This window comes from Camelus dromedarius, chromosome 24 (assembly GCF_036321535.1).
Source record: "Camelus dromedarius isolate mCamDro1 chromosome 24, mCamDro1.pat, whole genome shotgun sequence".
Classification (NCBI taxonomy): domain Eukaryota; kingdom Metazoa; phylum Chordata; class Mammalia; order Artiodactyla; family Camelidae; genus Camelus; species Camelus dromedarius.
In genome coordinates this window covers 8,225,994-8,248,065 of record NC_087459.1, presented here as the reverse complement: position 1 = coordinate 8,248,065, position 22,072 = coordinate 8,225,994, and the positions used below count along the sequence as shown (strand labels likewise).

The 22,072-nt window shown below is 47.6% G+C and overlaps 2 protein-coding genes across 14 annotated transcripts in view; both read right to left on the bottom strand.

Moving 5' to 3' along the window:
• Positions 1 to 3,909, bottom strand: part of MAPK8IP3 (mitogen-activated protein kinase 8 interacting protein 3) — a 44,927-nt gene extending 41,018 nt beyond the window's left edge. For 11 of the 12 annotated variants that reach the window (XM_031447525.2, XM_031447522.2, XM_064478314.1 and 8 more), the window contains exon 1: positions 3,407 to 3,909. In XM_031447525.2, the coding sequence (XP_031303385.1) occupies positions 3,407 to 3,724 (318 nt within the window). In that variant the 5' untranslated portion in view covers positions 3,725 to 3,909. The remainder of the gene's footprint in view (positions 1 to 3,406) is intronic. The other variant, XM_064478312.1, reaches the window with a different exon arrangement.
• A 2,829-nt stretch (positions 3,910 to 6,738) lies between these two features.
• JPT2 (Jupiter microtubule associated homolog 2) lies at positions 6,739 to 21,913 on the bottom strand. 2 transcript variants are annotated; one of them, XM_031447637.2, is made up of 5 exons: positions 21,825 to 21,913; positions 16,785 to 16,933; positions 13,256 to 13,398; positions 10,164 to 10,212; positions 6,739 to 9,362 (listed from the first exon to the last, which is right to left on the bottom strand). In XM_031447637.2, exons 1-5 carry the CDS (start codon positions 21,866 to 21,868, stop codon positions 9,181 to 9,183), a joined length of 567 nt encoding a protein of 188 aa, XP_031303497.1. In that variant the 5' UTR covers positions 21,869 to 21,913; the 3' UTR covers positions 6,739 to 9,180. The 2 variants fall into 2 exon arrangements, with proteins under 2 accessions (XP_031303497.1, XP_031303496.2); XM_031447636.2 differs by lacking the exon at positions 21,825 to 21,913 and adding an exon at positions 21,746 to 21,766.
• Positions 21,914 to 22,072: the final 159 nt, after the last annotated feature.

Below are 22,072 nucleotides of genomic sequence, written 5' to 3'. Positions count from 1 at the left end.
ATATATTAATTCACTCATGAAAAAAAAAGGCAAAATTATCATCTCTATAGAGTAGGATTATGGCTTTCCCCCACCTCCAGCTTCACCCTCTCCAAATACTCTTCTATGAAATGCATCACTTTTGTACAACTAGAACAAAAAAAACCCAGTTTTTGGGTCAAACTTTCCAGCTGGATGCCTTCCCTACACAGCACCAAATGCTGAAGTATCAGCAAACATCCACGTATGTGTTTCTCCAACAGAATAGCCCCTCGAGTTGCTTGTGACAAAGGGGGGTGTTACTAGTAGTTTCTTTAAGGCTAAGAAGATTTTAAGGCAAATAGTGGCTACTCAACTCACACCGTGTCCCCCAGTTTTTCTTCCTGTGAGCAAGGTGATTGATCAGGGCAAGGAAGGCTCTTTGCTGCCCAAGAGGAGAGCAAACTCGGCCCCCTGCTCACCCCTCCCTCGGGGCACAGTGGGTGGCGCTGCCGAGGGCGTACACTTGCTCCCAGCAGCCCCAGGCACTTCCAACCTTCTTTTCTAATGGGAAGGAAATCGGAGGGTTTGTCACATTTTGTCCTGGTTACAGATCCAGCACTTTAAAGGTCTCCGTAGAGGTTTTAGAAGCCACATCCATTTAGCTCTGCAAGTCTGAGTGGGACTCACTGGTCTTGATGACAAGAGCACATCCCGGCATAATTAAGAGAGACTGAGATGCCCAATGCTTGCCATCCAAGCCGGCCCCATCAAGGTGCCCTTCCCTGACTCGGCGAAATCCGCCGTGCTGCAATTCTCTAGGCAAACAATGGCCAACGATGGGACTTGGCACGTGAGATGAAAGCAACCTGCCACGTCTGGCAACCCACTTGCTTTCCTGAAGCAGCCAGTGCAGCTCCCCAGGCCAAGGCTGGCACCCAAGCCTGTATCTGTGGACGCTGGGGCTTGATCCCTCTCCCTGAACCGCACCATCACCAGCTACCATCACTCCCACCACGAGCACCACCTCGGGACCAGAACATACTGGCAATTTCTCACTGTTGTTATTACGGGCAAGTAGACAACCAGGGTGTTTGTTCTGCCCAAGGCTTTTTCCCTTTGAAATCTGCAGATTCTGTGTGCTCAGAAGGCTGCAGGCGGCTCAGGTTACCCTGCTCTGACTAAGCCTTCCTGAGCAGAGTGGCCAGGGAGGCAGGAGCTACTCTGCAACACACACATGCCCACAGCCTGTGCCATTCCAGCTCCTGTGTTATCAGACACACATCTGTGATCTCAGCCCCTGTCTGGAAAAAGCCAGTCCACAATGCACACTGGTCTTTTCCACAAAACTGAAAATGACTGCTGGATTTAGTAAGTGAGCCAGAATGCCAAAATGGTTACAGTATTTGGCCCTTTTCTCAGTTGTAAAATCACACGAGGTCTCTCCAAGGGCATCCTATTAGCATCAAATCACGGCCTCCAAGCTGGCCAGCCAAGCATTTGTTTGCTTCGGGACTCTCTGCTTAGCTTCTCTTAGTAGCTGGGCCAAGGGTGGGTCTCTGCCCCAAAGGCAGTCTCCTCCAAACCACACGTGCGCCTCACCCCCATCTCCCCACCTCTCAGTCCAGGGGAGTGTTAAGTGGGAGGCCAGAGGCACACTGGCTCTCAGCTGCACTTGAAGTACACAGAGCAGAGCAGGGGCCTAACACTCCCAGAGCTCATTTTTAAGCTAGAAGTTTATGATTCTTAGTCTTAAAGTGGTCCATCTTTCTCCTTTTTGCCCCTTCTTGTCCACTATATTACTGTAAAAGTATGGGATGAAAGAAAACAAACCTACTCAAAACCTCAGGCAGGCGTCAAATGGCCCCTGAGAGTAGTCAGAGAAGTGGGCGGAGGCAGCCACTGCCCCACGACCAGGTGAGGGGAGCCCCAGCGCTCCAGTCTTCTGAGGGTACAGCTCTCTGACTTCCCACAGCAACGTGACGTGGAAGGAAGAGCCCATGCCAGGGGTCAGGGTAGACTGGGGTCAGGGTAGAATGGGTCCAGGCCTGGTTCTTCTAGGGCATGTGACCTTGGCCCACCACCCCCTCCTTCTCCAGGCCAGCTCTTTCTCCAGTAAATGCCCAGGGCCACTCTGAACTCTAAAATCCTATGAGCTCTTCTATCCCCTTCAGCTGAGAGCCCTAAATCAGTTTTGGTGGAGCTTGGCACCCCAATCAATAGACAACAGCCTCTTGACAGACACTTGAAACCCAAAAGCAAAACAAACCACCAAAGGTAGGAATGATACAAAGCACCATTAAATTTTATAAACACACTTTAAACCAAACTAGATCATAAACTGCTCTGACTTAAGAAAAAGCCGAAATACTGAAACACTCTTCGATTTCAACACTAAAGTCAAGAATGTGTTAAGCCCAATTAAGTAAAAAGGAATTTAGCTTACTAATAAGAAACTTCCTAGTCACAAATCAAAGAGCTTCGCTTTATGCCTGGAATAAGAGAATGCCAGGGCTCAGAGATCACCTAGGGCAACTGACTCATACAACTGACAGAAAACAAAAATCCAGAGTGGGCAGGCGACATGGACAAGGTCACAGAGGCAAAGCAGGGATGAGAACCCACATGTCCTGAATCCACTTGGGTCTGGTACACAGTCAGAGCTAAATATGTGATGGTGATTGAATGAAGGTAAGGAGTATCCCTACAATGCATGGTTTTTCTAACTGGTTCACAAATAAGTGAATTCCAGGTTATGGAGATATTCTAGAACATGATCAAATATTCTAAAATTCTAATTCTACTTTTATTGCCTCAGAAGCTACAGTGGAATTTCTCAGCCTTTTTCACAGAAGCTCAGAATCTTCCCAATGGGGGGAACCACAGAGCAAAGAAATCACCCCCGGACCTGGAGTCTTTCACCTGGTGCCAGAGAAGCAATCTAACTGCGGCTCTGGGTATGTGTTTACACCAACCAGCAAATTCACCCATGTCACAGACGATCAAACACTGGTTCAGGGATGAGGAAAAGGTCTTCTTACAACAGACCTCTTCTGGTACAGAACCATAACAAGATCAGAAATCCCTTTTCCGGGAGGGTTTAAAATTGCAGTAACCAGAGGTAGTAACTGGGGTCTAGGAAATGTTTGCGAAAAGCACGCAAAAGCAAAAAGAATTGGCATCTGGAATGAGAGGTGGGTACGGAAGGGAGATGGAGGCCCGAGATTAAGGGAAATTTAGGCTACAAGCGACCCTGGTGAGGCCAGGTGGTTCAGGGCTCAGGGCTCCCGGTGGGAGAAGCAGGCCAGGAGGAAGGGGGAGACAGGGTTCTCCCCCGGGGCGGGATGAGGGGCTCAGGGGACATTGGTGAGATGGGCGGGGCGGGAGTTGGGGGTCTGGGCAGGGCGGGGTCCCCGGGCGGGGCCCCAGGGCGGCCCGGCCCACGCACCTCCTCGGCCTGCTTGCGCAGCGCCTTCTCCCGCTCGTACTGGGTAAGCAGCTGCTCGTTGTCCTCGCGCAGCAGCTCCAGCTCCACCTCGTGCTCCTGGTTCTCGCTGAGCACCGAGTCTAGGTTCTCGAGCACGTTGACCACGAGCGGCATGAGCTCCTTGACCACCTCCTCATCATAGCAGTGGATGAGGCGCTCGAACTCGCGGTAGATGGAGCCCGCCAGGCCCGACACCCGCTCCGACATCACCGAGCCAGAGCAGTAGTCGTCCTGGTACACCACCACGCCGCCGCCCTCGTCCATCTGGATCTCCATCATTGCGGCCACCGCCGCCGCCAGCGCGGCCCGCTGTCCGCCGGCGCGCCCGCCCGCCCCGGCTGCCCGTAGTTCTTAGGCCGCGGCCCGTCGTCTCCGCCGCAGCCGCTGCCGCTGTCGCCTCAGGGCTCAGCAGCCGCCGCCGATGCTGATGCTGGTGCTGATGCTGCGCCCGTCACTCAGTGGCCGGAAGTCCCGCCGCCCGGAAGTCCCGCCCTCCAGGCAGAGTGGGTGGTGCCCGCCCGTCCCCCCGGATTCCCTCTGTGCTGCACTGCTAGAGGGCGCGGGGGGGGGGGGGGGGGTCGCAGAAGCCATGACGTAAGAGGAAGCCCGTCTCCGGGCCGGAAACTCGGCCGAGCGGGCAGGGAACACATCCGGCCGGGTTTGTTAGAGGCGCTGTAAGCCGGCTCCCACGACCCCAGCCTCGACTTTTATAAAGTGACAGCATGTCCCAAGAGTATATATAAGTGATTGTGTACGGTTTAGAGACTTAAAGCAAGCGTCACCCTCCCCAACAAAGAAGTGGATGTTATCTTTGTGCGTCCCGCCCTTCCCTGCAGAGGTGACCACGATGGTCACCTGGTTAACTGTTACTTGACTTAACCTCTATAGCTTCACTACACAGTAGTACATCCTCCTACACTGCAGGTATTCAGGGCTTCTCTTCAGGGTGCTCCTCTACCCTTCAGTCGTCCCTCCTGGGATTCAAGTCAAGTGCAAGTTGCCTCTATCATCGTAAAACCCAGTAGCAAACTCATTTAATCCACTTCTCTGGCCTGCATTTTGTTTTAACTTCTTCAGATTTCCCAGTTTCACTTCAGCTATTTGTAATCTAACCCACCTACTGAGTTTTAAACTTAAATAGTTCTATTTTTAATTTCCATTCGACCTATTTGATTTTCTTATATTCTACCAGTTTTGATAGGCCCTTATTTCTTCCACTTTTAGCCACGTGATTTGCATTTTCTTTCACTGGCACCTGAGGACACCATGAACCTCAGACTGACACGTCCAGCTTTGGGGGCCACGCAGGTGGCATGAATCCTTATCAAAAACACATCAATGACAGCTTAGTGCTAACAAGTGCTCTTACCCCTGCCTTTCACCAGATGAAGCACTTCAAGGTTGGCTCATCCTGACTAATGACAGGATACTCTGACTGCACAAAATCAATGAATGTTCCTGCAGGTGATGCCCTAAATACTATTGCACAATTTCCCCTTGCAGCCTACTCTGCTGTATGGATGCTCACCCAACCCACCCCACTAAGAAACTGGGTTTCACTCTCACATTCAGATTGCCTGGGGTTTGATCTTAGCTAACCTTAAAACTGAACCTAAAAATATTACCAACCTACTAGGAATGTCATGAAGATCGTGAAAGGTGCTCATACCATCTCTAGCAAATGTTAAGCATGCAATAAGTACATTATAGACTTGTTAATGTTTTATTTTCTCAAAATGAGAAGCCAGAACAGAAATGGAATGTTTAATTTTTTCTGGTGAGCGAGTTACAGAGAAAGCTTGGGTATGTTTTGGGGAATGTTTAAGACTTCTGCCTTAGGCCTTTTCCAGAAATGTAACCCCTTTTAAATTCCTGAAATAGCAAATACAGTCAGGCAGCCCCCACTACCACAGTGAGAGGCCAACTGACGTGGCATCAACTTTATTAGTTTTTATTACTAACATGTTTGGGCAGATTTATTACTTGAAATTGGTTAAAGAAAATAAAGTTTATACAAGATGATATGCCGGATAACTCTTGATGCTTACTGAAGACTACAACGAGTACTCTTGAGAGAGTACATAATCAGCTTCCTTTCAGATTTGTAACAATCATTTGGGATTCAACTTTTTCTTTTTCTCGTTACCCTAAAATGTAAAATGGGCACACGGGTTTCAAAAGTTCCTAATGCCTGCAAAAAAGTCATGTAAGTCCCTATACTGTCCCTCTCATTTCTTTCTAAGTTGAATCTTAGATATCGCTTTGTATCGCACATAAAACAGAACTATTTAATTCATGAGCTCCAAGAATACTAAGGATTAAGAATACAAATTCAGAACAAATGAACTGGATAACACAGGAGATATATACATCTTTGCAGGGTTCAAATCACAAAAATAATAGAACAAGTTATGCTCTGTCAAAAGAGCCAGTGTGTTTCTGGACAAGGCACAGGACCTGAAGAGGGACCCTTGAGATATTTTTCACTTCCTCACCATAATATAGGGGAGCCACCTTGGTGCATTCAGACTCAGCCACTGCCTGGCCTCTGGAGACAAAGAGGCTGTGACACTCTGAGACTCAGTGCTGTGGCTGGAGCATCTGCTACAAAGAGGTGATGTAATGGTGCCAGTGGCTTGCCTAGCTCTTGGAACATGCTCTGCACTCCCCAAGGTGTTTTCAGATGGACAAGTGAAGATAGTGTCAGGTCACCCACGTCGGGTTACTTTCAGAAGTGCTAACCTGATAGTTGGCCCTGAGGCAGCAGGCAGAATGGAGGACGCCTCCTCTGGGGGACTCTTCAGGCAGGCAAATAAGAAGGAAAAACAATCTATGCTTTCTCTACAGGACCTGAATCTACAGGCAAATTCTAATAGCTCAGCACCTCATCTACTCAATGCAGTTTGTCACGGCAGTTTCAAAGCCAATTCAGAGACAAGTTGTTCAGGAAAACAAGTGGTGTTGAGAAAGAAGAATCATTCATTACCTTCAACTTACAGAAACCAAAAAAAACGCTGCCACATTCCGGCTCATTCTATTCAAAGCTAAGTCTGATTTTCAAATGAAAAACCCTTAAGTCTATAATCTTTTGAGATTAATTTGGGCATCTGGCTAAATGAAAAAATTAAAAAAGGACAAACTCCTTCAACCCATGAAAAGCTGTAAGGGAAGGAGCAGAGTTCAGGTGCTCTGGAGAATGAATGTGGAGGGAAGGACGTGCACACATCTGCCCACACGTACATGCTCATCCACACACTTGTGCATACTAGGCGCATGCAATCAACAGGCAAAGACTCTGAGTACGTGACTGCTAAATTTAATTCAATGGCTACACCCACGCCTGCCTTGTAAAAATAACAGAATGCTTCTCTCAAAGTTACACTGTGATGTGAGCACAGGTTTGGTGTTTCTGATACAGCTCTACAAAAAAGTTGGCACCAAATGCACATAAAAAGTTTTAAGGCTTAATAAAAAATACAGACTAGTCATTTCTCAATGCAGCGTGGAAGTTGAGAACAGGATGCTAAGAGTTAAATCTTTCAAATACAAATAGCCTCCTCCATCAGGTTCAAAGGAGCAAAAACATGTGTCCTCTGCTCCTGCCAGCAGCCAGACTACCCAGGCTCTCTCAATCACGCCTACGGCTTCACGGAAGGAAAGGAGAGAAGATGGGGACAAAAGTAAGGCAACTTGGTCACTGCTGCCCAGAGGCTCTGCCTGCCTGTGTCTTCTTCCTTCCCCCAGGCCTCTATCCCCACCTCTGCCCCAGAAGTCCCTGCCAGTAGACAGAACAGAGAGCTCATCCCTCATTTGGCTGATGGTGAGGCTGAGGGTGGAGCCCCAGGGCCAGCACTGTCAGGGTCTTCAGGGTGATCCAATTTGAAATTCACGAATCATTTTCTTGTGTATTAAAAGCAAACCAGAACATAAACCGTAGTTCATTTCTACTGTTGGAACAGCTCATGGTACGTTAAACAAATTAGTGTTTGAGCTTAAACGCTAACAACCATTTGTGACACTTTCTAATGGGGAAAAAATGCTGTGAGTTCCAAACAACTTTCTCACAAACGACCATTTGAATGATGGAGATAGGAAATACTTGAGAGTCACATGGAATGAGGGTTTCTCAGCTCCAAAGTCAGTAGTGACTGAAAGGGACAGTGTCTTTGGCTGGTAAAGCACTGTGCAGATCCCTTCTGTGTGCCAGTGGCAGAGGCGGAGCTTGGCTGGCAGCTCCTGCAGGCACTTGAGTGTCCAGGCCACTTGGGGTGTGGCTACAACTTAATAATGCTGAAGACATTTCTAGCACCTGCGTTAGCTTTGTAGGCAACAGCTCCACCACCCAAATCCTCCCTGTTAACCGTTGGTCCCACATGAGTGCAACAGAGGAGTTGACACTGTAGCCCTTTAGAAGCTCAGTGGGAGTAACTTTTGCCTGACAGATCAAAGCAACATGACTCTTGCCAGCCCACCATCTTTGCTAGCAAGTGTCATGGGATGGGCCATTTGAGACTTTGCGGCCAAACTACTTCATCTCCTGACCTAAGGTCTCTAAAATAAGTCTTATCTGGAAACTGTGAAGATGGTCCAGAGGTTCTGCAAACCTTTATAAAGAGAGGCTTAAGAAAACTTCTTCCTCTTTGGTGTACCTGAGCAATGGACTTTTTTTCTAAAAAGGTGTAGAAACAGACAAGTCAACAGTCATCTATGTGACTGTTTTTTTAGAACAACCTTTTAGATAATATTAAAGAATTAAAATCTAAGAACCCAAGGTTCTCAAGCATCTCTTCTTCCTACCACCAACAGGAATAGAAAGGAAGACATATGAAGGGTTTAAATGACCCCATTACTTCAATATATCTGGACAGTTTTAAAGTCCTGCAGATGTTCTCAGCCTTGCAGACAGGGAGAAGTGTGGCTCGTGAAGGGATCTGTTCACATCACTGGTGAGGAGCAAAGGCCCAGACTTAAGGCTGACAAGAAAAAAAGGAACAATTCATAAGCAAAACTGCCTGTAAAGAGTCCAAAGCCAGTCCCTGGCGGATGAAAGGCAGAGATTCCTATGTCAGATCCGGCAAAGGTCTGCAATGGCAGAAATGGGGCACCTCAGAAGATCAGGGCATAAGATCTTCCCATAAAGCATAAGACTGAGAACAACTTTTTGGTTTTTGTTGACAGCTGCTGAGGCAAAAGCAATCAAGGTGTTTCAAGGAAATCTGTAGAACTGAAGTGAAACACATGGGGGCTGAAACCCCAGAAACAGAGACCATGTCCACGACAGGGGACAGGCGCTGGGGTCTGAGGGCTCTCCAGAGCGCCCACCCCACCTAGTATTTCCATGTGTCGCGCTCCTCATCCCACAGCAACGGGCAGGTGGTTTTTGGTTTTTTCTCAAAGGCTTTAAACTCTGCTACTGTGTTAGTGATTCCTAGATACCCAATTAGCTAACACAACAAGGACATGAAGACCCCAGTCCCCAGGCTCACCTGGCCGAGCTCCATCTTCCCACCCACCCACCGGAAAGGCCCTCACACCAGGGGTCACATTTCCTCCCTTGGCGCCAGAAGGCCAGGTCCTCTGTGGTTCTTGTGGCGGCGTGGAGCCAGAGCAGCAGCCTCAGGCACCATCCAACTGACCCTCACCCACCCCGCTCCTTTGGGCTAAGAAAAACTGTAAAATTTGAAATCCTATCACTCGAGTTTCTTGTCTGGCTATGGGGGAAGCAGCCGTGTCTCTTAGTAGAAGGAGATGCTGGATTTGCCTCCGGGTGGGTTCAGGACTTTGTTGTGCGAGCGAGGCCGAGGGCCCAACCTGGGCTCATGGCTGTCGACCGTGGGCGCAGGCCCCTGGGCGCCGTCCGCTTCTCTCGGGCCGCCTCTCTCCCCTGGCTCCTGTCTGGGCGAGGCGCTGGCTGCAGCTGTGGGACAGAGTCAGCACACCACCTGTGAGAGGCCACCCACCGCCTAACAGAGCTGCACGTGTGCGCGTCCCGCCCACCCCAGAGCTGGTGGAGCCGGGACTCAGGACTCAGAACGCCTGGAGGAGCCCCTGAGGGAGTGGGCACATCTTTGTACTGCTTGTGGGACGCCACGCCCCCTTCTTCCACCTCAAGTATAAAAAGCACATGTTCTCAAGGTGAGTGTGAAAAGGAAGAGGGAGTCATTGGAAGTGGAGGGTCCAGCAGGGGAGCCAAGGTTACTGTGGACTTTCTGAAGGGACCACTTCATCATCATCAGTGAGGGAAATGGAGACCCTCACTGATGGGTGCCCACAGCCAGGGCAGAGGACCATGGTGGAGTTTGGTCTGACATCCCATCCCCTCTTCCTTCTCACCCCCGTCTCTCCTCCCCTGGTCCCCTCATGCCCTTCTCTTCTGCCACTTCTGCCAGTGCTGTCCTCTGTCTCGAGTTCACGGAAGGTTCTGGACCCTTGCCCTTCACTACACAAGATCAGCTTCTAGAAGAGGACACCATGGCCTCAGGCCCAGGCTGACTAGTGATGACAAAAGTGCAGAAAAGCCAGCTGGAAAGTTCTTACCAGACATAACTGAGCCCATTTCCCCAGACTTCTCCAAATATGAAACCTCGCAATAACCACCACCTTGCTTGTTTCCATCGGCTGCTGGAAGGGGCACAGGGGTCCTCCTGCTTGTCCTCTCTGGGCACCAGCAGCCCCTGCAGAGTATGAGCCCCAGGGAAGGGACAGAAAACAAGCTTACCTTTGAGGTCAGGTACTGGGTCCTCTCCTTCACACAGGAGCACGTGGTCCTGCAACAAGGCAAACCCCAGGTCAACACACCACTAGGACACCTCCCACTCCACTCAGTGGGCGATGGGAAAGGCATGGATGACCAGGCTCTATTTTTTAACTTTAAAAAAGGTTTCTATTTGGATGATTTTAACCATAAACAAAGCAGAGAGAAGAGCCTGGTGAGCTGCCAGGTGACCTGCTCTACAGCAACTGACATCAGCTTGCTTCCATCCTGGTCTCAGCCACCCAGGCCTCCCACCCTCCTACCCTCCACCCCTTGTGGGAGTATTCTAAAGCAAATCTCAGGTACTTCATTTAACTATAAATATGTCAAGATGTGGCTCTTTAAAATTCAGCTAAAAACAAACAAAAACAACACTCTCATAACTGCAAAAATCAATGGTTCCTAAAATGTTTAACACCTAGTCAAATTTTAAAACTCGACACCATGTTCTCAAGGCTCATCTGTGCTGCACTGTGTATCAGAACTTCCTTCCTTTTCATGGCTGAGTAATATACCATCCTGTGGGTACAGCACATTCTGTTTATCCATTCATCTGCTGATGGACACTTGGGTTGTTTCTATCTTTTGGCTATTGTAAATAATATTATTCAAATAGGTTGAAGTATCTGAGTTCTTGTTTTCACAATTTTGGGGTATATACCTCAGAGTAAAGTTGTTGGATCACATGGCAAATTCTATGTTTAACTTCTTCAAAGAAAACTGCCAAGCTGTTTTCCACAGCAGCTGCACATTTGACATCCCCAACAGCAGTGGATGAAGGTTCCAATTTATATCCTCACCAACATTTGTTTTCTCTCTTTTAAATTGCAGAAATTTTTATTTTATTATTTTTTAAATTAGTTAGTTTACAATGTTGTGTCAGTTTCTGGTGTACAGCATGTTTCAGTCATACATGGACATACATATATTTATTTTCATATTCTTTTTCATTACAGGTCACTACAAGATACTGAATATAGTTCCCTGTGCTATACAGTAGAAACCTGTTGTTTATCTATTTTATATATAGTAGTTAGTATTTGTAATATCCAATTTATCCCTTCCTACCCCCTTCCCCCGCTGGTAACCATGTTTGTTTTCTATGGCTTTTTTCCCCTTTTTTGATAACAGCCATTCTAGTGATATAAAGTGGTTATTCACTGTGATTTTGATTTGCATTTCCCTATTGGCTAAGGATGTTGAGCATCTTCTCACGTGCTGATGGACCACTTGTATATCTTCTTTGGAGAAATGTCTGTTCAAGTCCATTGTTCATTTTTGAATGAGGCTGTCCTTTTGTTGCTGAGTTGAAGGGGGTCTTTACATGTTCCAGATAGCAAAATTTATCAGATATGTGATTTGCAAGTATTTCCTCCTATTCTGCGGGCTGTCTTTTCATTCTCTTCATAGTATCTTCTGCTGCACAAATGTTTTTAATTTTAATGAGGTTCAATTTATTACTTATTTAAAATTTTGCTGCCTGTTTTTGGTGACGCACTTAAGAAACTACTGCCAAATCCAAGATTATGATTTGTCGCTACATTTTCTTCTAAGCATTTTATACTTTTAGCCTTTCAACTTAGGTCTTTGATCCATTTTTTAGTTAATTTTTTACATGGTGTAAGGTAAAGATCCACCTTCATTCCTTCCATGTACACCACTTGTTAAAGAGACTGCCCTTTCCCCACTGAATGATCTTGATACTCTTGTGGAAACACCAATTAGCCACAGATGTGACAGTTATTTCTGGGCTCGCAGTTGTATTTTGATGACCAATATGTCTATCCTTATGCCCATGTAGTTCTGATTACTGTAGTTTTGTAGTAAGTTGTGAAATGGGGATGTGTGAACCTCCAACTTTGTTCTTCATTTTCAAGACTGTCTGGCTATTCAGGGTCCCTTGAGATTCCATATGAATTTCAAGGTCTTTCCATTTTTTCAAAAAATAAACAAAACAGTAACACAAAAGAAAACAAAAAAATCAAACCACCACCACTGTTGGAACTTTGACAGGGATTGCAACCTTCAGTCTTTTTTTGTTAGTCATCAGCCTCCCCCCTATTGGTTGCCATGCAGTGTCCTACATTTTGCATTACTTTGGTCAAATCCCTGTGGCGTTGATTAATATGAGGTTTAGTCGGATTCAGGCTTGGTATTTTTGACAAGGATTCAAAGGTGGTCCACGATGGACTCATGATTTTTTGATGTCTCTCGTTTTGTGATGTTAGCAGCCACTCATGATCACAGTTTAGATCTACAATTTCATCACAAGTTTGCAAAATGATGATATTTGGATTCAAATATCCTTCTTCATTTATAGGCTGGAACACTTTTATAAAAGGAAGCTTTCCCTCCACAGCTGTTATCCTGAGGTACAGTTCAGGCAGGAAACACTGGCTAAGTGTTTAATTCTACCTGTCAGCAGTTTTCAAGATGGTCCTCTGGCATTCTCCAAAGGTGACAAATGAACTGTTTTTAAAGTAATATCAGGAACCCAGGAATTCTAAATACTTGGTAAATTCTAATCCAATGCAGTTACTGTACTTATTGACTGATGATCACTAAAAGCAGTGAAATGTTTAAGAGGTGAACTCCCCTGTTTTATGTTCAGTTTTATAAATATCCTCGGCATCCACTGGTGATGTGCAGAGTAGTGGGCAGTCTCTGCAACCCACATGCTGAGACCAGCCTCCATCATCATGAGGTTGGAATGCATTTCTCCGATGACTCAGGGGAGCTCTGAACTCAATGAGTAATGACTGCAGCCAGGAAAACCATGTCACCCATTGTGCCTCTTCCTAATAACATAACTGCCTCAGAGCCTTTTCATTTTTTATTTAAAAAAAATTTTTTTTTGGGTGGAGGGGAAGTAATTAGGTTTATTCATTTAATTATTTAATTATTTACTGGAGGTTGAACCCAGGATCTCGTGCACACTAGACATGCACTCTACCACTGAGCTATACCCTCTGGTCCTCAGAGCCTGCTTAAAAGAGTACTTGGCTCAAGTTTTGTTTTTCTTGTTTTCATGTCTGCTATTCGAATGCAGTCCATACCTTGGGTTTGTTTGGATGTGCCAAGGGTGAAGTAGCAGTGACAGGGGACCCAAAAATATCACTGGCCTTCCCACCAGGTGGGTTCAGACGCTGTCGTGTCTGCACAGGCTTTGATTCATCAAAGATACCACTTCCTTTCCCTCCTGCAGAAACAATCGCAGAACAGTGAGCAACCTGGAACACCCATCTGATCCTACCCTCCACATCGTTCCTTCAGAGACCTCCTCTCTCAGTGACACCAGAGTGCCAATCCTGAGTTCAGGCTAACGAGGGTGGGTGACCAGGCTGACGAGGATCCCTGAAGACCCAGCCAAACCCAATCTCTTTACTGGGGCCTGCTGGGGCCCTCATTACTAGAACTGAGCTGAACCGGGCTGGCCTCTAGAGGCCAGATGGTAAGATGGCATCAAACAGCATTTTCCCCTCTAGAATTTCCTTAACTCTTAACTTTTCATGTTTTCCTGCTGAAGAATCTTCCTCATTAAACCCATGAAAAGTTCTTTCACAGATTAAAAGCAAACAGCTACTAAATTCTAAAGTCAGACAGAACTGAATTAATAACATGCTCTATTCAAGGCAAATCTGTAATCTGGAAACACATTTACTCATTCTCCTGACCTCATTCTGGCCGGAACTTCCAGTGACAACTAGGTATGTCAGTGAATTACAGACGTTTTAACATCTTTGCTGCGAAGTAGAAATGACTTGATAAGCTATCACGAAAATATGCATCTCAGATGTAAGTTCTCATAAACCGACGACTGAGGAACGGACAAGAGAAGTAAGTGCCAATGTTAAACAGAAAGATGGCGACCGCGTGACACAAGCCCATTATCTCTGCATGCAGCAAACACTAGCACCTCCTTTCCGCAGAGCGCCGTGATGAGTAGAGAGGGGCTGTTAACAATCACAGCCCTGCACCAAGAATTTAGTCTTACAGGAGAGAGGAGGCGCGTTCCACAAATGGCCGTGAGACCAGACACAAGTGACTTGGCCCTTCTGTGCCCCAAATCCCTCATCCATAGAACAGCAGCAATAAAAGGACTCCCTCACAGCGCTGTGAGAGGATGCAGTGACTGACCGTAGCTCCTGTGGCAAATGCTTAGAACAAAAATGCTCAACGAGTGTTTGCTGTATTTTCTATGCACTGATAAAGAAACATTCCCTGGACACACTGTTCAGGGAAAAAAGGTACAAAACAATCGAGACAGCACACAACATCTTAATGTAAAAGGAGAGAGTCTTCTTAAATGCTTGCATCTGAATACAGAGAAGTAGTTACCTCTGGGAGCCGTGTGTACGCACAGGAAATGGGATGGACGGGGTTCAGGGGATTAAGACTGCTCAGCGCATTCATTTTTATAGCTGTGATCTTTGTTTACTGCCTTTAAGAAATTGAATTTTAAACAGTCACTCCTTGGCTGTAATAACCCACCCCGTGAGGACAGAGGACAGCACACCCAAGAGCAGCATGGACGACGAGCCCTGTGAGAGCGCCGAGGGGGCCCTCGTTGCGGGCTTGTCCCTTCACAAGCCCTCAGGCCCATCTTAGGGCCCCCGTTGCTAGGGTGGACTCTAAAGCAGAACAGCCTTTGGGGAGTCAGTCATCTAGGGGACATGAAGGGCAGCTCCAGTGGGAACCCAACCCTGGAAGCCTTTTTGGGATGGAGAATGTTCAGAGAATGGCTGGGACTGACAGCAGGAAAAGGCACACATTTGTGTCATTTCAGGGTGATCAGAGACTTCTAGACCTCAGCCACCAATGTTCCAGGGATCAGTGACCCCTGGACGGGGGAGAGCAGCACAGTGGAGTGTGGGGCAGACTGCCAGGCCGCGTCCCCGCTCGTCACTTACCAGCTGCATGAGCCTGCAGAAGTCAGTCAGCCTTCTGCCTCCACTTCCTCAGCTCTGACAGGATAATAAATACATAACGACAGCACCAAGCTGGGGTTGCAGGTGAGATGAACAAAGGGGAGGAGCAGTGCCCAGCAGAGGACGCTCCTAGTCACCCCACTGGGTTATTGCTACTAGTGGGGTGTCGTTGGCAGAAATGTCTGGACCATAAAGTAGAGAAAAACAGCTGCCAGAGGCCACCCCCTTACTGCGTTGTTACTGCCTTGCTGGTTTCGCTTAAGTCAACCCTTTCTGAGGTACAAGATGAAAATAAAAGTATCTCAATTGGAGTTTTTGGCTAAAGACACTGCTCATTTAAAGATATTTTAAAAATTGTGAAACATGACACAGAAAAGTCCCTAAGACACACATAAAGCAAATACCTGAGTAACGGCCACAGGCTGTACGGAAAGCTGCCAGCCCCGAGATGTGTGTGCTCCTCCCCCACCGCCCTAGGTTAACACACGCCCGGCTTTTCTGGAAACTACAAACTTGTTTTTTTTTAAGGTTTTACCATGTATATGTCCTACCCTAAACAACACAGCTCTGTTTCTGAACTTTATAAAAAGCAACCACACTGCATGTTTATTACTCAGCATTTTACCTGAAAGATGAATTCAGCTTTGAAAATGGAAAAGATGCTCAATTCACTCATAATTGAAGAAAAAATTTAAAGATACCCTTTTCAAAGAACTAAATTGTTGGGAGCGGGAGGGTATAGCTTAGTGGTAGAGTACTGTGGCATGCATGAGGTCCTGCGTTCAATCCCCAGTACCTCCACTAAAAAAAAAAAAACAAGAAAAAAAAACCAACAACAAAAAAACAAACAAAAAAAAAAGGGAATCACAAAAGACAAGACAGTGTGTTGGCAGAATGTGAGGAGCAGGCACTGTGGATGTCACGGAGAAGGAAGGCCTGGCAAACTGCTAGGAGAAGTATCGGTATTTGAAATTGATCCAGCCATTCCAAGAAATTTATCCCAATTGATATATTCATGAAGCACGGGCTCTGGAGTCAGGAAAAGCCACATCCAAAGGCTAGTTCTGCTACCAATGAGCTCCAGGCTCAGGCACACCAGTGAACCACCCTGAGCCTCGGCTTCCTCCTCTGTAAAGGCGGCAAGTGACCATCACTGGATGGTCACTCAACTGGACAGTCCATCAGCCCAGAGAAATGCTCCATCAGCCCACTGGAGTTACGAGAAGGTGGGGTAAGTACTGAGGGAACCACATAGATGCACACTGGACTTTCAATCCCACTGACAATCTGATCAAAAACACTCTAAATGCACAATTTGCAGGTAATTTTAAGAATCTCAAGGAGTCCGTGGGACAACTTGGGGAGCCTCCCTGCTGGGAACCAGAACCCCACCATCTGTCTTTGCATCCTGAGTGCCTGGGTGCAGCCAGTGATGGTCGACAGGTGAGGGAGGACTTCAGAAGGACCAAGCCACCTTCAAGACAGAAAGTTCAAGTCAGGATAAAACCTTCCTTCCATTCTAGAACTCGGACGAGGGGTAACCCAGATCAGAAACTATGACAGGATCAATATAAAGAAATAGAAAAGTTTATCAAGAGAGCAGCATAAAAGAGCACAGGTAGAGGCCAAAGGACTAATGATCGGCAAAGGCCCATACCTGGGGGATTGGTCCTTTTGGGTATGTTCTGAGGTTCTTCAGTTGGTCCAAAAATATTAGAGGCCATCCTATTGGGTCTGCTTGAAGGGACAGCTTCTTCTGGATTTCCAAAAAGATTGCTTGATTCCCCTCCCGGGGGCTTCATAGCCCTGCAAGCACAGAGAAAGTATAAGTGACTGACAGCTCACCTGGCCACCCCATCCACGGCCATGGCACAGGCAGACAGGGCAGAAGTACTTTCTTCATGTCATGGAAAAACCACACAACACGACTTGTTAGTACTGGTCTGATTACCTTACAGACGGCAACACAGCAAACTTCCTTCACTGCCCTTAAGTTTTCTTTGTATACCTTGGTTGTGCCAAAAGACTTCTAGAGATGTGCATATTCTGAAATTATTCCTGTGACCTCTCATTAGTAAAATTAAACGTTCCCTAAAACAGGCAAATTGAACCAGTTCAGCAGAGTTCCAGTGGTTTTAATTAGCCTACACTACTGTTGGGTATCGCAGCTTACACATGCTAACTGTTCATATATGCCAGCTCCCGTTCGGAGGACCTTACACGACAACCCTTTAAGGCAGGCACTGTTTTCAAAGACGAGGAGTCTGAGATAAAGAGAAATCACGAGGAGGGCCACACAGGAAGGAGAGATAGGATGCAAGCCCAGGCAGTCTGGCTATAGGGCTCAGACTACACCCTAACATCTCTAGAAACAAACAAGTCTTCTAGAAACAAACAAGGGGGCGGTGCACATCTACCCACAGATCAAGCGTGACCTAGAGAGCTGGGTCTTCAGAAGGGCGGCCACTGTGGCCAGTGAGTACTTGGATGTGGGTGTGTGGGCTCTGATGTGCTGTAAGTGTACTACACACAGGATTTCAGACTCAGTACAATGAAGAAAAGGCAAGCTATCTCTTTAACTGTATCTTTTACATTGATCACATGTTGACATAAGGTTTTGCATACATTAAGTTGAATGATATCTATGAAAATTATTTTTTCCTGGTTCTTTTTACTTTTAAAAATGAGGCTACTAGAAAATTTAAAATTCCTTATGTGGCTCACATTTCTAACAGAATGTGTCACCTCAGACCATGGGGAGTGCCTCCCTTACAGATCGAAGAGAATCCTGGGCATCTACACTAGACTAGTTTTCTCCAGTTCTAAGGTCTAGAACTACCACTGGAATGTCAAACATCGGACAGATCAGGATACACCAGCTAGACCACCGTTTACCGTAGATCAACACACATGCTCCGAGTGTCATGCCTGTAATATGTGTGGATTTTAACTAAACACCCACGAAGAACAGTGGTGTTCCCACTCATTCACCACCAACAGTATCTACTTGCAGTTGTCATCTTTGGGAAACTGACATGCACTACTTGGAGGTTTTAAAGTGGACATTTTAGAAGTGGAAGATCAGGACGCTGAGTCACTTTTCATTGCCCTAACTAACCTAACTAAAGAATTAAGAAATTTCCACTGTGACACCCCCAGAGCATTAGTCTACATCAGCACAGCAGCAACACACTGGATTCATATGCATCTTCTCAGAACATCTAGATTTTTAAATGTATTTTAAAGCAGAGTTTTAAGCTGGTGAGTGGCCCCTGCTCGTTCATCAGTTCTAAGCAACAGGACAGTCTGTGACTGATCACAGATGTTTAGAAAGAGATGAAACTGCAGAGCTCCCCACATGAAAGCTATGCAGACACTGCTCATGATCTGTTCACAAAATGAACTGGATCTTTAACATGCTGTTTCCTTAACAAAGCGGGCAAGAGTATTGATCACTCAGTGTAATTTAAAGTGGATGGACTTCTCCACTCTGGCTGTAAAGCAGGTGGCAGACAGCGTGCTGTCTCTCCTGGACCAAAACCTGCAGGCAGGCAGGCAGGCCGCTTACCACCACCGAAGCTGAGCGCACACCGGGCAGGCCTTCCACAAGGGGCCCAACTGCTGTCTGCTTGGAGGAAGGGAGCAGGGCTGCCTGCCCAGCGTTAGCATTTTCTTAAGGATTTGATAAAGGAAAATTACTCAAGTTTGAGGGGGAATAAAACCTTTTTAAAAAAATGACCAATAACCAGACAAATTAGAGAGGCATCAGTAAGCTCTCACATCAGGCACTTTGTTGGGGGACACGCAAGGCCACCTGACTGCTGCACCCACTATAAATCATGCAGCTCCATCACAATGACATTCTCATATTTTTGGGGACATATTTTCAAGCAGGTCCAACTGGCTTGGGTCTCCACGGCTATCTCCTTGAAACAAGGGGTGGAAGTCTACCATCCTCAGAACTGAACTGAACATCAAGTCTCATGCTGCCACAAGTTCAAATTCCTATTTTACTGATGGATTTGAAACAGGAGTCTTCTTTCAAACCTTCAAACTGTCATATCAGGCTCAGGGAAGGCTCGTCCTGATCCAAAGCTCTCCGGGACCCTTTCCTCTCACACTCCACATTCCTGAACAGCCCGAGTCTCCTCAGCCTCTTGCTTTAACTCACATGTCCCCTGAGCACCTATCACCAATTGGCAAGCCCGCACCAGACCCTGTGGGTGGAAAGATGGATAAGAGCAAGTCCTTGGATTGGAGGAGCCCCATACTTGCTGGAAGGCTAGAGCTGCATGGAGGGGTTCCAGGTGAGTGATGCCACAGAGGTGCCGAGTGTCACTAAAACTCCAAAGACATCTTTGGAGGGGGTGAGGCTCAAACTGAGTCCATGGTCTCCATGAGGAAAGAGTACTACTGGAGCACAAAAGATGAGTGAGCAATGTTTATTTGGAATGATCAAATGTTAATTTGGGGTGGTGGAAATACAGTGTTTGTTATATTATCCTGGGGACTTTTTAAAATTTTACTTTGAAAAGAAAGAAAGGAAAGTCATGCCCAAGAATGTTGTAGCCGAGATTACTGTGCATAACGGCCCAGCTCCCAGACAAGGTGGCAACTAGCTTCATCACAAAGGCTGTGGGGTGGGCACTAGGGTCACACAGCCATGGAGCAGTCAAGCAAATTGTGCAGGCTGCTCCAACAGGGTTTCAAACAAATCAGACTGTGAGTTAAATAGACATTTCAATAAAAACACAACCCGAAACCGTGGCTCAAAGTGGCCTTCACTAGGCTCAATGTTAAAGGCAGTGATCACTTGACCCTAATTACAGGGGTGGGGGGTGAGGGTGGCAATAACAGTGAGCTCAGACATTCAGAGGTGAATGCACAATGTGCAGATGGATACTCCCCAATTATTTTTTTTCCTTTTGTAGGACCTCTTCAATACATTTCAACCAAGACATTCAACATACTCAAGAGAAACTAAGGGTCTGTGACAAGAAAAGCCACACACACAATGCAAGTAAACACGGGCAGAGAATACAAAATTGACACTCACTGGGGTGGGGCCCATGCTCACGACCCTCTGCCCCTCAACAGCTTATCCCTGTGTTCTAGGAAAGCTCTGGGGGACCGACCAGGTTTGGAGAGAAGCAGCAAAATAGACTCGATTAAATTCTTTACAAACATACAGCTTACAGCTTAAAAGAAAGACCTTAGATTAATGATGGCTAAAGCGTAATGCTTTTACAGCTCAAAATCCCTTTAACGCCAGATGACACTCAGCAAGAAAACAAAAGTGGGGTTTTATGAGAGGAACACCTGACTGGGTAATCCTACAGCCCCGATTTGACTCCCTTCACAGCTAAGTGTATGGTAAATCTTATGGGGTCTGTGGAGCTAACCAATTTCTTTAAGATGGCCGTCAAAACACAAAGTTGCTAACGGATCCCAAGCAGAAGCTTCCAATTAATCATCCGATTAAGATGGGTTTTCCTTCTTCAGCATCCTAAAAGGAAGAATTTTCCCCTTTTCATAATATCCTCTCCAAAAACTAATGCCCCGAAGAAGCGTGAATGTTAGTTCAGAGCACCAGCTCTGCCCCATCTCCTGTAGCTCAGAAGTCAGCTTCCATACGCATTACTCATGGTGCTTACTCGTTAATGGCTCCAATGTTTGCTGGGCACCCAGTGCCAGGCTGTGTAGACAAAGAGGGAGTGTACTTCAGGGACACAACTGAGAAAGCGCTGGGAAGCAGCCTTTGCCCAGCTGGTGAGAGTGGTGCAGGACAGCGGTTTTCAGGCACCAGAAACTGGTTTCATCCTGAGCCTGACTCCAGGATAAACTGGCTCCACGGTGAGTGATTAGTCGTCACTGTTACATGGATTAATGACTGATCATTTGGTTAGGAACACTGACCTAACTCCCTAGAACTTACAGGGATTTTAGCAGTCGAAACAACTTACTCTATATTCTTCTGTGCAAATGGGACACAGAAGAGGCTCACAATAAAGAAAACTCTAAGGCATCTGAAGAACCAACTCCAAGACACAATGTGGCGCCTCAAGGGGCAATGACACCTCTCTGCAGCTCTGGCAACTTTGTGACTCCTAACACCCGGAGTGTTTTACCAGCTATAAAGAGAGTGAGCGTGCTGCACTGTTTCTAAGTGTTTCAACCTAGTCGGACCTCGGTGTCTATCATGTCCTGTGTGGCCTGTTTCCTTGTCAGTAAAGTGGGGAGGGCACCGCCTGGATCCATGGGACCAGCAGGGTTGGGGCAGGGCACCGCCTGGCTCCACAGGGCTGCGGGAGTGGTGAGGGCTCCGAGGACGGGACCTGGCCCGAGGCCGGTCCACACGCACACGGAGAAAGCGCAGACTCCAGGAGGGCACTCCGGGTCCCACACACGCCGCACGGTCCCGGACTCCCGCAACGCCGCCACGCCCGCCCCGCTGCAGCAGACCACTCAGCCAGCCTCTCCGGTGCGCTCGCCAATGAAGGGACACGTGCTGGGACCGGACGCGGGGAAGGCGCACCTCCGGCCTTCTGGTTCCGCGGGCGCGCCCACCTCCCCGACCCGGCCGCGGGGGCCCAGACGGCCCCGGCTCTGTGAGCTCACCGCGGCCGCCGCGCCGCCCTGCCACGCCTGAGCCCTAGCCCCCCACGTGGCTGTGGCCGTGGCCGCGCCCGCGCCGCACCTGGAGCCTGCCCGACCGCCCTCGCTCTCCGGCGCCCGGAACATGTCGCCCGCCACTCGGCACCTCCCGCCCGCCGCGCCACCGTTCCCGCCTGGCTCCGCGCGGCCTGAGGTCCGCCCACCAGCCCCCATTGGACGCTGCCGAAGCCAGTCACGCCGCGGCAGCCTATCGTGGTGCCGGCCTCCGCCCCACGAGGAGGAGGTTTGGCGAGACCTGGGCCGCGCTCGCAGACGATTGATGAAAGCAGC